This window comes from Coregonus lavaretus, assembly GCF_964263955.1.
Source record: "Coregonus lavaretus genome assembly, contig: HAP1_SCAFFOLD_3461, whole genome shotgun sequence".
NCBI classification, from domain to species: Eukaryota; Metazoa; Chordata; class Actinopteri; order Salmoniformes; family Salmonidae; genus Coregonus; species Coregonus lavaretus.
The window spans coordinates 13,437-27,634 of NW_028158983.1; the positions used below are offsets into that span (position 1 = coordinate 13,437).

General features: G+C 39.4%; 1 protein-coding gene across 1 annotated transcript; it reads left to right on the plus strand.

The window, feature by feature from the left end:
- The first annotated feature begins 2,623 nt into the window (after positions 1-2,623).
- LOC311123406 (uncharacterized protein) lies at positions 2,624-14,057 on the plus strand. Its single transcript, XM_084197672.1, has 2 exons — positions 2,624-3,345; positions 13,059-14,057. Exons 1-2 carry the CDS (start codon positions 2,835-2,837, stop codon positions 13,679-13,681), a joined length of 1,134 nt encoding a protein of 377 aa, XP_084053798.1. The 5' UTR covers positions 2,624-2,834; the 3' UTR covers positions 13,682-14,057.
- Positions 14,058-14,198: the final 141 nt, after the last annotated feature.

The window sequence follows — 14,198 nt, forward strand, 5'->3', positions numbered from 1 at the left end:
GTGGAACTGTTGTCTCCACACCTTGTTATTGTACTGTATCTCCAGGGGTGTAACTGTTGTTATTGTTATTGTACTGTATCTCCAGGGGTGTAACTGTCGTCTCCACACCTTGTTATTGTACTGTATCTCCAGGGGTGTAACTGTTGTTATTGTTATTGTACTGTATCTCCAGGGGTGTAACTGTTGTCTCCACACCTTGTTATTGTACTGTATCTCCAGGGGTGGAACTGTTGTCTCCACACCTTGTTATTGTACTGTATCTCCAGGGGTGTAACTGTTGTCTCCACACCTTGTTATTGTACTGTATCTCCAGGGGTGTAACTGTTGTCTCTCCACACCTTGTTATTGTACTGTATCTCCAGGGGTGTAACTGTTGTCTCTCCACACCTTGTTATTGTACTGTATCTCCAGGGGTGTAACTGTTGTCTCCACACCTTGTTATTGTACTTCATCTCCAGGGGTGTAACTGTTGTCTCCATACCTTGTTATTGTACTGTATCTCCAGGGGTGTAACTGTTGTCTCCACACCTTGTTATTGTACTGTATCTCCAGGGGTGTAACTGTTGTCTCCACACCTTGTTATTGTACTGTATCTCCAGGGGTGTAACTGTTGTCTCCACACCTTGTTATTGTACTGTATCTCCAGGGGTGTAACTGTTGTCTCCACACCTTGTTATTGTACTGTATCTCCAGGGGTGTAACTGTTGTCTCCACACCTTGTTATTGTACTGTATCTCCAGGGGTTTAACTGTTGTTATTGGGGTGACAGTTATTTGGTCCGTGCCATTTGTCTTTGATTTCTGAATTTAATTTAGTAAACTTAAATAAAAAAATGGTTTTGCAATGTTGAACATCCAATGACAAGGTGTGGAGACCAAAAGCTATTTTCAATTTACTTGAGAAGAAATATGGAATTATTTAAGAATGGGTGCCTATATTTACATTCCAGTCATTTATCCAGAGCGACTTACAGTGAGTGCATTACATTATTTGATTTTTTTTTCATACCCCCCGTGGGAATCGAACCCACAACCCTGGCGTTGCAAACGCCATGCTCTACCAACTGAGCTACATCCCTGCCGGCCATTCCCTCCCCCTACCCTGGACAACGCTGGGCCAATTGTGCGCCGCCCAAAGGTCTCCCGGTCACGGCCGGCCACGATTCGAACCAGGATCTCTAGTGGCACAGCTAGCACTGCATCTAGACCACTGCGCCACTCGGGAGGCCAGAAATGTTTATGCTTTGGATATTGATGAAATTTAAATAGATTAAAATAATGTGCATTTCTTCATTCTAACCTTGAAACCTCTTCAATTTTGTCTGTTTCATTGAGTTAATTTGTGTACTAGTCATCAAGCTAAAGGACTATGAAAATGTGATGAGGTTGTTCTGAGAACATTGATAAGTTGTTGACATGAAAAGGTAGTTCTGTAATATCCAGCCAGACTTATTGATGATTGTGGTCGTAGTTGGACTGAGAAGAGTGAGGCTGGATTCATGAGTACTGTGGGAATCGGGTCCAAGGGGCAGGTAGTTGACCTCAGACAGATGTTGGGGTTGTCAATGAGAATTTGGTGAAACTGCAGCTGGGAGGCTCAGTATGAAGCAGAGGGGCAGGTAGTTGACCTCAGACAGATGTTGGGGTTGTCAATGAGAATTTGGTGAAACTGCAGCTGGGAGGCTCAGTATGAAGCAGATGGGGCAGGTCTGAAGTAGATGCTCTTTATTTCAGATTTGGGAATCTGAAAAATTCATGAACATTTTTACTTTACTCAATGGAGTGGGTAAAGGAGGAGTTATCTGGTGGTTGAACTAATTTCTTTACAACAGAAAATAGCATTTTGGGGTTCCCCTCACCATTTGCAATGAGATTGGTATAGCTCTGGCACCCCAATGGTGGAACAAGCTCCTACACGACGCCAGGACAGCGGAGTCACTCACCACCTTCCGGAGACACTTGAAACCCCCACCTCTTTAAGGAATACCTGGGATAGGATAAAGTAATCCTTCTACCCCCTCTTACCCCACCCCAAAAAAAATATTGTAAAATGGTTGTCCCACTGGCTATCATAAGGTGAATGCACCAATTTGTAAGTCGCTCTGGATAAGAGCGTCTGCTAAATGACGAAAATGTAAATGTAAATGTATAACTTGTGTTCAGTGCCTCTTTGTGTGCAGTCTGGTGATATGCCAGGACCTGGGCATGAGCAGTTAGCTTTGTTTTTCCTCTAGCGACTCTCCGGGTTGCTCCCAGCAGCTTTCATAGAACGTAGATCACTGTTAAATCATGATGCAGAGCGTTTGTTTGACTGAATTAATATGACATTGCCTTAAATGCAGTCAGATGTGTAGTAGATGGAAAGTATGTTTTATACTCATTACAAATCTGCACTAATCAATCAACACATGCTTTCCTTTGGACGTATCAATATAATATTATTATTTAATGAAATAAATGAAAAATACACTTTTTGTCAGGAAATTAAATAAACGTTTCCTTAAACTGCGTTACCCACTCCAGTCAGCAGATGGCAGTGTGGGTCTTTCAGGCGATGCTGTTAGTGTGACGTATAATCTAGTGGACGGGACGCTTCTTCAATAACAACAGCTAGTCAGTTGTCTCGGTAGTTTGCTAGCTAACGTAGCTGAAACGTTCAAGCTTTTTAGACTGTTTTGGTGCATATTTGCCTCTTTGTTTGAAACATACTTCTGTCTTATAGCTAGTTGCCCCATTTCTTTTCATATTTACGTTGTTAGTCAGGTAGCTGTCTTGATAAATTAGCCTAGCACTAGTCGCTAATGCTAACTAACTAGTTAGCTAACATCCCCGACCATGAGCTTACAAAGCTACTCTCCTCCTGCTAAAGAAGAGGAGGTCTGCTGGACGGAGAAAGAAGCTCTAGTGAAAGAAGAGGAGGATGTTACAATACAAAAACAAGTAGAGGGTGAAGCTGTTACCGTGAAAGAAGAAGAGAAAGACGTTACAGTGAAAGAAGAGGAAGACGCGTTCAGAGTGAAAGAGGAGGAGGATGTTACAGTGAAAGATGAGGAAGACGCGTTCAGAGTGAAAGAGGAGGAGGATGTTACAGTGAAAGAGGAGGAAGACGCGTTCAGAGTGGAAGAGGAGGAGGAGGATGTTACAGTAAAAGAAGAGGAAGACGCGTTCAGAGTGAAAGTGGAGGAGGATGTTACAGTGAAAGATGAGGAAGACGCGTTCAGAGTGAAAGTGGAGGAGGATGTTACAGTGAAAGAAGAGGAGGATGCAGTTTTTGGAGTGAAGGAGGAGGGAGAGATAACTGTCATATTGGAAGAGGTGGAGGAGACTGGAGCTCTGATTAACACCAGTAAGTACAGTCTTAAAAACAGGAGTACAAACTGTTGTTGAACTGATGCGTGGTTTAAAAGCGGTATTCTACTGAAGAGCTACATTTTAATATGTTGTTATTTAATGTAGGAATTGATAAAACTACACTGTAAAATATGTATACCACCAAAGAGCAGGTCACCAACAAAAACAATGGATTTGCACTCAAAATTCTTTTTAAAAAAAAAACGTTAATGTCGCACAGAATTGACAAACAAGATATAAATTAAACGTTTGATGTGTGTGGCTATAGTACCCCTTGGGGGAGGTGTTTGAAAACAATCACAGTAAGGTACTTCATTGTTACCCAGAAAATGATTTGATGTTGAGATAAAAACGGCTGCATTGGCCCTTTAATGTAACATCCATAAGGCTTCTTATTTGCATTATTTATCCGACATAAGTACCATACTTTGATTGTTTTCAATTAAAATAGTAAAAAATAAAGAAAAATCGCACATTTTCCCTCGACAATCGGACACTAACTTCGGACACTCTAACGGTTGGAGGACTAAATCACCTCGAGCTGGACTGGAAAATAACGGTAATGGACTGGAAAATAACGGTAAGTTTAACGACTAAATACACCCTTTCTAGCTAGCTGACCACCGACTATCATTGCAATTTATGTAAGTTAAGTTAGGTTATGAGAGTTTTCAAGTAATATTTGTACACATTTTGTTGGGACACGCTGTATATTGTAAAATTCGACTGCGCGACACACAACACACGCATAATTTAATATCCAACTTTTTACCTCTGACATATAGCTAACGGATTTGCTCATGTTGCTAGCTTAGTTGCTAAATGTTGTTTAGTAACTAAAAAAGGAAAGAACTTGTAAGCGTTAGATAATACATATCACGAAAACAGCTGAATGTTGTCAAGCTTTACCATATCAAAATTGGAGTCGTCTGATGGGGGCGTTTTGCGCAATCTGCAAAAAATACTTTTGAACTTTGAACCATGAACTTTTTGACACCTATCACTGTTGGCTGTGTTTCATGTTACAACAACTACATAGAGGCAGTATTTAGTCAAATGTTACGATGTGTGCATCAATATTAAACTAATTGGGACACTAATTTTCATTACAGATAACATCAAAGAAACGTGGGTATTCTTTCAGTTATTGTCAAACCTTTCATCATCACCTTTCAATGCCTTAGCTTTGAATTGTAAATGTTTATACATATTCAGATGGATTATCTTTCTAAAATGTGTATAGTATGCCAAGTTATTTAGCTACATGTATTTACCACCACAGCATGGAGAAAGTCAAGAGGAAGCAGTGGAGTGAGGTGGACATGTTCCATGTCATGGAGGACTGAGGGGCAGGGAAGGCTATCCACCAGGCTGCCTAGGTTTTTGTTTTTGTTTTTCTGTAGTCATTTAGCAGACGCTCTTATCCAGAGCGACTTACAGGAGCAATTAGGGTTAATTGCCTTGCTCAAGGGCACATCGACAGATTTTTCAATCAGCTCGGGGATTAGAACCAGCGACCTTTCGGTTACTGGCACAATGCTCTTAACCACTAAGCTACCTGCCGCCCTTAGGTTAGTCAGGTGGACATGTTCCATGCCATGGAGGACTGCGGGGCAGGGATGGCTATCCACCAGGCTGCCAAGGTTCGGCATCTTTTGTTTTTTGGGAGATTACCATGTGTGTGTGAATTGTATCTGCTAGTAACAGTTTTCTTTTCTTATCTACCAAGGTGCATGGTGTACCTCGGAAGACCCTGGCGGACAGGCTGAGCGGCCGGGTGACCCATGGTGGTCACAGTGGACCACCCACATTGCTTGCACCAGAGTATGAAAAGTCTCTGGTGCAGTACTGTATCTACTGCGCCAGCCATGGGTTCCCCTTCACCAGACAGAGGCTGATGAAATGGGCAGGTTCCTGGTGTTCTATGTGTTTATGTATGTAGAATGCTGGACTGACTGTTGTCAATGTGTGTGATGTAAATGCATAGTCACTTTAACTCTACCCACATGTACATATTACCTCGACTAGCCGGTGCCCCCGCACATTGACTCTGTACCGGTACCCCCCTGTATATAGCCTCCCTACTGTTATTTTATTTTACTGCTGCTCTTTAATTATTTGCTATTTTTACTTTTTTTCTTAAACTGCATTGTTGGTTAAGGGCTTGTAGTAAGCATTTCACTGTAATGTCTACACCTGTTGTATTCGGCGCATGTGGCAAATCAAATTTGATTTGATTGAAATGTGGATGGTGATGCCAAAATAAACATTTTCATCCTGGACAATTTATATTCTATTCTATTGTAAGTTTTGGCACCAAGGGAAGAAAATCCCACCACTGGGGAAGAGGTGGTGGGAAATGTTCAGGAGGAGGCCCAAGAACCTGAGCATGAGGAGGCCGGACACCCTGGACAGGGGGAGAGCTGAGTGTGCCGCGCGTTCGACGATGGACACCTTCTTCACTTCTTATGAGAAGCACTTGGAGGAGAGTGGGTTGAGGGAGAAACCCAGACAAATCTATAACTGCGATGAGTCTGGGTTTCGTAGCGAACAGAGCAGGCTCAAAGTGCTGGCTCCCCGGGGCGCAAAACACGTGTACCAGCAGGCTCCGGGGACCAAGGAGCACATCACAGTGCTGGCCTGCTTCAACGCAGCTGGGGAGGACGTCCCCCCGTTTATCATCTGGATGTGGAGGTCCTGGGCTGGTGTGGTTACATGTGGTCTGCGGTTGCGAGGCCAGCTGGACGTACTGTCAAATTCTCTAAAACAACGTTGGAGGCGGCTTATGGTAGAGAAATTAACATTCAATTCTCTGGAAACAGCTCTGGTGGACATTCCTGCAGTCAGCATGCGAATTGCACGCTCCCTCAAAACCTGAGACATCTGTGGCATTGTGTTGCGTGACAAAACTGCACATTTTAGAGTGGTATTTTATTGTCCCCGGCACAAGGTGCACCTGTGTATTGATCAGGGGCGCAACTTTGGTTTTAGAAGTGGGGGAGACATAACTTTTTTAATTTTTTTATCCAGTTGGATAAACACTCCAAAAAGCCTACACACACTTGCAAAGATTTCCAGCTGTCAGACACTGGAATTAGTTTCTGAGTGACAGAGGGAGGGCTTTGCATAGGCACTTTGTTCCATTGTTTGTGGGACTGGAAAAAAAATGCCCAGAATGTAGAAGAATGTTATTAACTGGTTGCCATGCTTTTAAAATAAGGGTTCTGTTCCGGAACAGTATGGATCACTTTCCTTCCTGATTCTGTCCCTCTACAATGTTATTAACTGGTTCCCATGCTTTTAAAAGAAGGGTTCTGTTCCGGAACAGAATGGATCACTCTCCTTCCTGATTCTGTCCCTCTAGAATGTTATTAACTGGTTGCCATGCTTTTAAAAGAAGGGTTCTGTTCCGGAACAGTATGGATCACTTTCCTTCCTGATTCTGTCCCTCTAGAATGTTATTAACTGGTTGCCATGCTTTTAAAAGAAGGGTTCTGTTCCGGAACAGTATGGATCACTTTCCTTCCTGATTCTGTCCCTCTACAATGTTGTTATTTTCCAGTTTTCGGTTCTGTTCCCTGAACTGATTCCAAACCCTGATTTCAGCATATATTTATGTTCCCTGAACTGATTCCAACCCCTGATTTCAGCATACAGTGGGGGAAAAAAGTATTTAGTCAGCCACCAATTGTGCAAGTTCTCCCACTTAAAAAGATGAGAGAGGCCTGTAATTTTCATCATAGGTACACGTCAACTATGACAGACAAATTGAGAATTTTTTTCTCCAGAAAATCACATTTTAGGATTTTTAATGAATTTATTTGCAAATTATGGTGGAAAATAAGTATTTGGTCACCTACAAACAAGCAAGATTTCTGGCTCTCACAGACCTGTAACTTCTTTAAGAGGCTCCTCTGTCCTCCACTCGTTACCTGTATTAATGGCACCTGTTTGAACTTGTTATCAGTATAAAAGACACCTGTCCACAACCTCAAACAGTCACACTCCAAACTCCACTATGGCCAAGACCAAAGAGCTGTCAAAGGACACCAGAAACAAAATTGTAGACCTGCACCAGGCTGGGAAGACTGAATCTGCAATAGGTAAGCAGCTTGGTTTGAAGAAATCAACTGTGGGAGCAATTATTAGGAAATGGAAGACATACAAGACCACTGATAATCTCCCTCGATCTGGGGCTCCACGCAAGATCTCACCCCGTGGGGTCAAAATGATCACAAGAACGGTGAGCAAAAATCCCAGAACCACACGGGGGGACCTAGTGAATGACCTGCAGAGAGCTGGGACCAAAGTAACAAAGCCTACCATCAGTAACACACTACGCCGCCAGGGACTCAAATCCTGCAGTGCAAGACGTGTCCCCCTGCTTAAGCCAGTACATGTCCAGGCCCATCTGAAGTTTGCTAGAGTGCATTTGAATGATCCAGAAGAGGATTGGGATAATGTCATATGGTCAGATGAAACCAAAATATAACTTTTTGGTAAAAACTCAACTCGTCGTGTTTGGAGGACAAAGAATGCTGAGTTGCATCCAAAGAACACCATACCTACTGTGAAGCATGGGGGTGGGAACATCATGCTTTGGGGCTGTTTTTTCTGCAAAGGGACCAGGACGACTGATCCGTGTAAAGGAAAGAATGAATGGGGCCATGTATCGTGAGATTTTGAGTGAAAACCTCCTTCCATCAGCAAGGGCATTGAAGATTAAACGTGGCTGGGTCTTTCAGCATGACAATGATCCCAAACACACCGCCCAGGCAACGAAGGAGTGGCTTCGTAAGAAGCATTTCAAGGTCCTGGAGTGGCCTAGCCAGTCTCCAGATCTCAACCCCATAGAAAATCTTTGGAGGGAGTTGAAAGTCCGTGTTGCCCAGCGACAGCCCCAAAACATCACTGCTCTAGAGGAGATCTGCATGGAGGAATGGGCCAAAATACCAGCAACAGTGTGTGAAAACCTTGTGAAGACTTACAGAAAACGTTTGACCTGTGACATTGCCAACAAAGGGTATATAACAAAGTATTGAGAAACTTTTGTTATTGACCAAATACTTATTTTCCACCATAATTTGCAAATAAATTCATAAAAAATCCTACAATGTGATTTTCTGGATTTTTTTTTCTCATTTTGTCTGTCATAGTTGACGTGTACCTATGATGAAAATTACAGGCCTCTCTCATCTTTTGAAGTGGGAGAACTTGCACAATTGGTGGCTGACTAAATACTTTTTCCCCCCACTGTATATGTTTTAAGAGAATCATACCTAGAACACATCATTTTCAAGATATCAACAATTGCTTCAGTAAAAGTCTGAAGAAAACATCTCAGAACAAGCACACAAAAGGTGGTGAATGGACAAGCTTCTGAAGCTAAGATATGATCCATCAATATCCAATGCCGTTATGGATGTTACAGATAATCATAACTCTGAAATAGATACTGACAATGAAAAGCGAGAAACTAATTATAGACCATATAAAACCCTTGATGAAAGTTAGCTTTACAGAGAAAGTTTCAATATGATCTGATGTAAGGTGCATGTTTTACATTTCCTAAAGCCTTTATGGATGGTACACTCCCTGTCCCAGACCCCCCCCCCCCCCCCCTATCTGTACAATACTTTAAAACAAAACTCAAGACTCTTCCATTTGGTCTGTACTGCTTCATTAACATCTCCATAACTAACACCGGGGGACAGCTGTGAGTGGGAAAACAAGCTCTGTGAGCCCATTCTAAAATACATTAAATATGATTGATTGCATCCTACTATTTAATGGTCATAATTCAGTTACCTACTTAAACTTGTCAAATAAAGCCTGAACTCAAACACGTAGGCCTAGACCTTCAGGATAATTATGAACATAGTTTTTCATTTAGAAATGACTTACTTGATTTGTGCAAGTTCAGGTTGACCTTCCCACGAAATCGCCCATACCCCAAAAAGCTAACTTTTAAATAATGTAATGTTGGAGAGTTAAAGCAAACAGGAAAGCTCTATGGATGTTACATGAACTAGACAAACGTTATGGGGAGACTGAACATATTAGCAAACGTCTGGGAGTTTATAAGTCTTAAAAACATGGCCAAAATAGCCATTTCAGGGGAATAGTGTGGCTAAACCAAACAATTATCATTTTGAAAAGATAGTCATTTCCATTATTACTTCAGAGATGAAGTGGGCCACCAACAAAACGTTATTAACAATGGATCAAATGCAGCCTATAACATTGACTGAAATAGTTAGTAATATATTATTATAGAGCTCTGATCAGCCTATAAACATGACATGATCTATTATTATAGAGCTCTGCTCAGCCTAAAACATGACATTATCTATTATTATAGAGCTCTGATCAGCCTATAAACATGACATTATCTATTATTATAGAGCTCTGATCAGCCTATAAACATGACATGATCTATTATTATAGAGCTCTGATCAGCCTATAACATGACATTATCTATTATTATAGAGCTCTGATCAGCCTATAAACATGACATTATCTATTATTATAGAGCTCTGCTCAGCCTATAAACATGATCTATTATTATAGAGCTCTGATCAGCCTAAAACATGACATTATCTATTATTATAGAGCTCTGCTCAGCCTATAAACATGATCTATTATTATAGAGCTCTGATCAGCCTAAAACATGGCATTAACTATTATTATAGAGCTCTGATCAGCCTATAAACATGACATTATCTATTATTATAGAGCTCTGATCAGCCTAAAACATGACATTATCTATTATTATAGAGCTCTGATCAGCCTATAAACATGACATTATCTATTATTGTAGAGCTCTGATCAGCCTATAAACATGACATTATCTATTATTATAGAGCTCTGATCAGCCTATAAACATGACATTATCTATTATTGTAGAGCTCTGATCAGCCTATAAACATGACATTATCTATTATTATAGAGCTCTGATCAGCCTATAAACATGATATTATCTATTATTATAGAGCTCTGATCAGCCTATAAACATGACATTATCTATTATTATAGAGCTCTGATCAGCCTATAAACATGACATGATCTATTATTATAGAGCTCTGATCAGCCTATAAACATGATCTATTATTATAGAGCTCTGATCAGCCTAAAACATGACATTATCTATTATTATAGAGCTCTGCTCAGCCTATAAACATGATATATTATTATAGAGCTCTGATCAGCCTAAAACATGGCATTAACTATTATTATAGAGCTCTGATCAGCCTAAAACATGACATTATCTATTATTATAGAGCTCTGCTCAGCCTATAAACATGATCTATTATTATAGAGCTCTGATCAGCCTAAAACATGGCATTAACTATTATTATAGAGCTCTGATCAGCCTATAAACATGACATTATCTATTATTATAGAGCTCTGATCAGCCTAAAACATGACATTATCTATTATTATAGAGCTCTGATCAGCCTATAAACATGACATTATCTATTATTGTAGAGCTCTGATCAGCCTATAAACATGACATTATCTATTATTATAGAGCTCTGATCAGCCTATAAACATGACATTATCTATTATTATAGAGCTCTGCTCAGACTATAAACATGATCTATTATTATACAGCTCTGATCAGCCTAAAACATGACATTATCTATTATTATAGAGCTCTGATCAGCCTATAAACATGACATTATCTATTATTATAGAGCTCTGATCAGCCTATAACATGACATTATCTATTATTATAGAGCTCTGATCAGCCTATAACATGACATTATCTATTATAATAGAGCTCTGATCAGCCTATAAACATGACATTATCTATTATTATAGAGCTCTGATCAGCCTATAAACATGACATTATCTATTATTATAGAGCTCTGATCAGCCTATAACATGACATTATCTATTATTATAGAGCTCTGATCAGCCTATAAACATGACATTATCTATTATTATAGAGCTCTGCTCAGCCTATAAACATGATCTATTATTATAGAGCTCTGATCAGCCTTAAACATGACATTATCTATTATTATAGAGCTCTGCTCAGCCTATAAACATGATATATTATTATAGAGCTCTGATCAGCCTATAAACATGACATTATCTATTATTGTAGAGCTCTGATCAGCCTATAAACATTACATTATCTATTATTATAGAGCTCTGATCAACCTATAAACATGACATTATCTATTATTGTAGAGCTCCGATCAGCCTATAAACATGACATTATCTATTATTATAGAGCTCTGATCAGCCTATAAACATGACATTATCTATTATTATAGAGCTCTGATCAGCCTATAAACATTACATTATCTATTATTATAGAGCTCTGATCAGCCTATAAACATGACATTATCTATTATTATAGAGCTCTGATCAGCCTATAAACATGACATTATCTATTATTATAGAGCTCTGCTCAGCCTATAAACATGATCTATTATTATAGAGCTCTGATCAGCCTTAAACATGACATTATCTATTATTATAGAGCTCTGCTCAGCCTATAAACATGATATATTATTATAGAGCTCTGATCAGCCTATAAACATGACATTATCTATTATTGTAGAGCTCTGATCAGCCTATAAACATTACATTATCTATTATTATAGAGCTCTGATCAACCTATAAACATGACATTATCTATTATTGTAGAGCTCCGATCAGCCTATAAACATGACATTATCTATTATTATAGAGCTCTGATCAGCCTATAAACATGACATTATCTATTATTATAGAGCTCTGATCAGCCTATAAACATTACATTATCTATTATTATAGAGCTCTGATCAGCCTATAAACATGACATTATCTATTATTATAGAGCTCTGATCAACCTATAAACATGTCATTATCTATTATTATAGAGCTCTGATCAGCCTATAAACATGATCTATTATTATAGAGCTCTGATCAGCCTAAAACATGACATTATCTATTATTATAGAGCTCTGCTCAGCCTATAAACATGATCTATTATTATAGAGCTCTGATCAGCCTAAAACATGGCATTAACTATTATTATAGAGCTCTGATCAGCCTATAAACATGACATTATCTATTATTATAGAGCTCTGATCAGCCTAAAACATGACATTATCTATTATTATAGAGTTCTGCTCTGCTCAGCCTATAACATGACATTATCTATTATTATAGAGCTCTGCTCAGCCTATAACATGACATTATCTATTATAATAGAGCTCTGATCAGCCTATAAACATGACATTATCTATTATTATAGAGCTCTGATCAGCCTATAAACATGACATTATCTATTATTGTAGAGCTCTGATCAGCCTATAAACATGACATTATCTATTATTATAGAGCTCTGATAAGCCTATAAACATGACATTATCTATTATTATAGAGCTCTGATCAGCCTATAAACATGACATTATCTATTATTATAGAGCTCTGCTCAGCCTATATACATGATCTATTATTATACAGCTCTGATCAGCCTAAAACATGACATTATCTAATATTATAGAGCTCTGATCTGCCTATAACATGACATTCCATGAGAGATTAGATTTGGAGTTTATTTTTTATGATCTAATGTTGTGAAAACTGACCTCAGGTTATTGAGGGATCTAGTCTGGATTAAACCTCATAGGAAGACACTTTTATAATGTGGAGGTTTCATTAAGGTCACTTTACTATTTAACTAAATACTCTGTTTATCTTTGGCAGGAGAGAGACCAGACTCTCAGTCAGACAGTGGGAAGAGTCCTTCAGTGGAACCAGACCCAGAGACGCCCAACCAACACCACTGCGCCCACTGTGGAAAGAGTTTTAGGTGGTTAGGGAGCCTGCAAATGCATGAGAGAATACATACAGGAGAAAAGCCCTACCACTGTTCCCACTGTGGAAAGAATTTTACTCAGTTAGGGGCCCTGGTTGGGCATGAGAGAACACACACAGGAGAGAAGCCGTATCACTGTTCCCACTGTGGAAAGAGTTTTAGGTGGTTATGGGGCCTGAAAAAGCATGAGAGAATACACACCGGGGAGAAGCCTTACCACTGTTCCCACTGTGGAAAGAGTTTTAGGTGGTTAGTGAGCCTGAAAACGCATGAGAGAATACACACTGGCGAAAAGCCTTTCCAATGTTCCCAGTGTGAAAAGAATTTTAGGTGGTCAGGGAGTCTGAAAAAGCATGAGAGAATACACACAGGAGAAAAGCCTTTCCAACATACTAATACACAGGAGGAGAAGACATACCACTGCTCTCATTGTGGAAAGACATTTTCCCAGTCAGAGGACCTGAAATCCCATGAGAGAATAGAGAGGCTGTGTTCTGACTTAAGTTTTTGACTGAGAATGTGTCCACTGCCAGGATTCACAGGGCCAGGGTGTCCACAATGGAAACCTGGAAAAAAGCAGCGGATATTTCTGAACGTTTATCCAACAGACCTGTACATCCATGAATGGATCTCTATAATGTGTAACTATTTCTGATGTATGTATTGTTTAATAGATGTACTATGTAAGGTATATTTATCTGTGGTTTTATTTCACCATAGATTTTACATATGCTATCAGATTGCCGGGTGGGGAGATAGGAGTTTTATATATACACTGTGTGCACAATTATTAGGCAAGTTGTATGTTTGAGGATATATTTTATTATTGAACAACTACAGTGCTCTCGGTCAATCCAAAATGTTAATAAACCTCAAACCTGAATATTTAAGAAAGTCGGCTTTCTTTGGAGAATATCTATGTGTGCACAATTATTGGGCAACTATTAGTGTGCAGAATTATTATGCAGCTAAATGAAAAACGAAAAGTTCCCCATCTCACTTGTTTATTTTCATCTGTTAAAGTGAGA

Bases quoted from the DNA above. Each gene is read 5' to 3' on its own strand.
- LOC311123406 (XM_084197672.1), top strand. From the start codon at position 2,835: ATGAGCTTACAAAGCTACTCTCCTCCTGCTAAAGAAGAGGAGGTCTGC. The intron at 3,346-13,058 runs GTAAGTACAGTC...TATCTTTGGCAG, and splicing joins TGGAGCTCTGATTAACACCA to GAGAGAGACCAGACTCTCAG.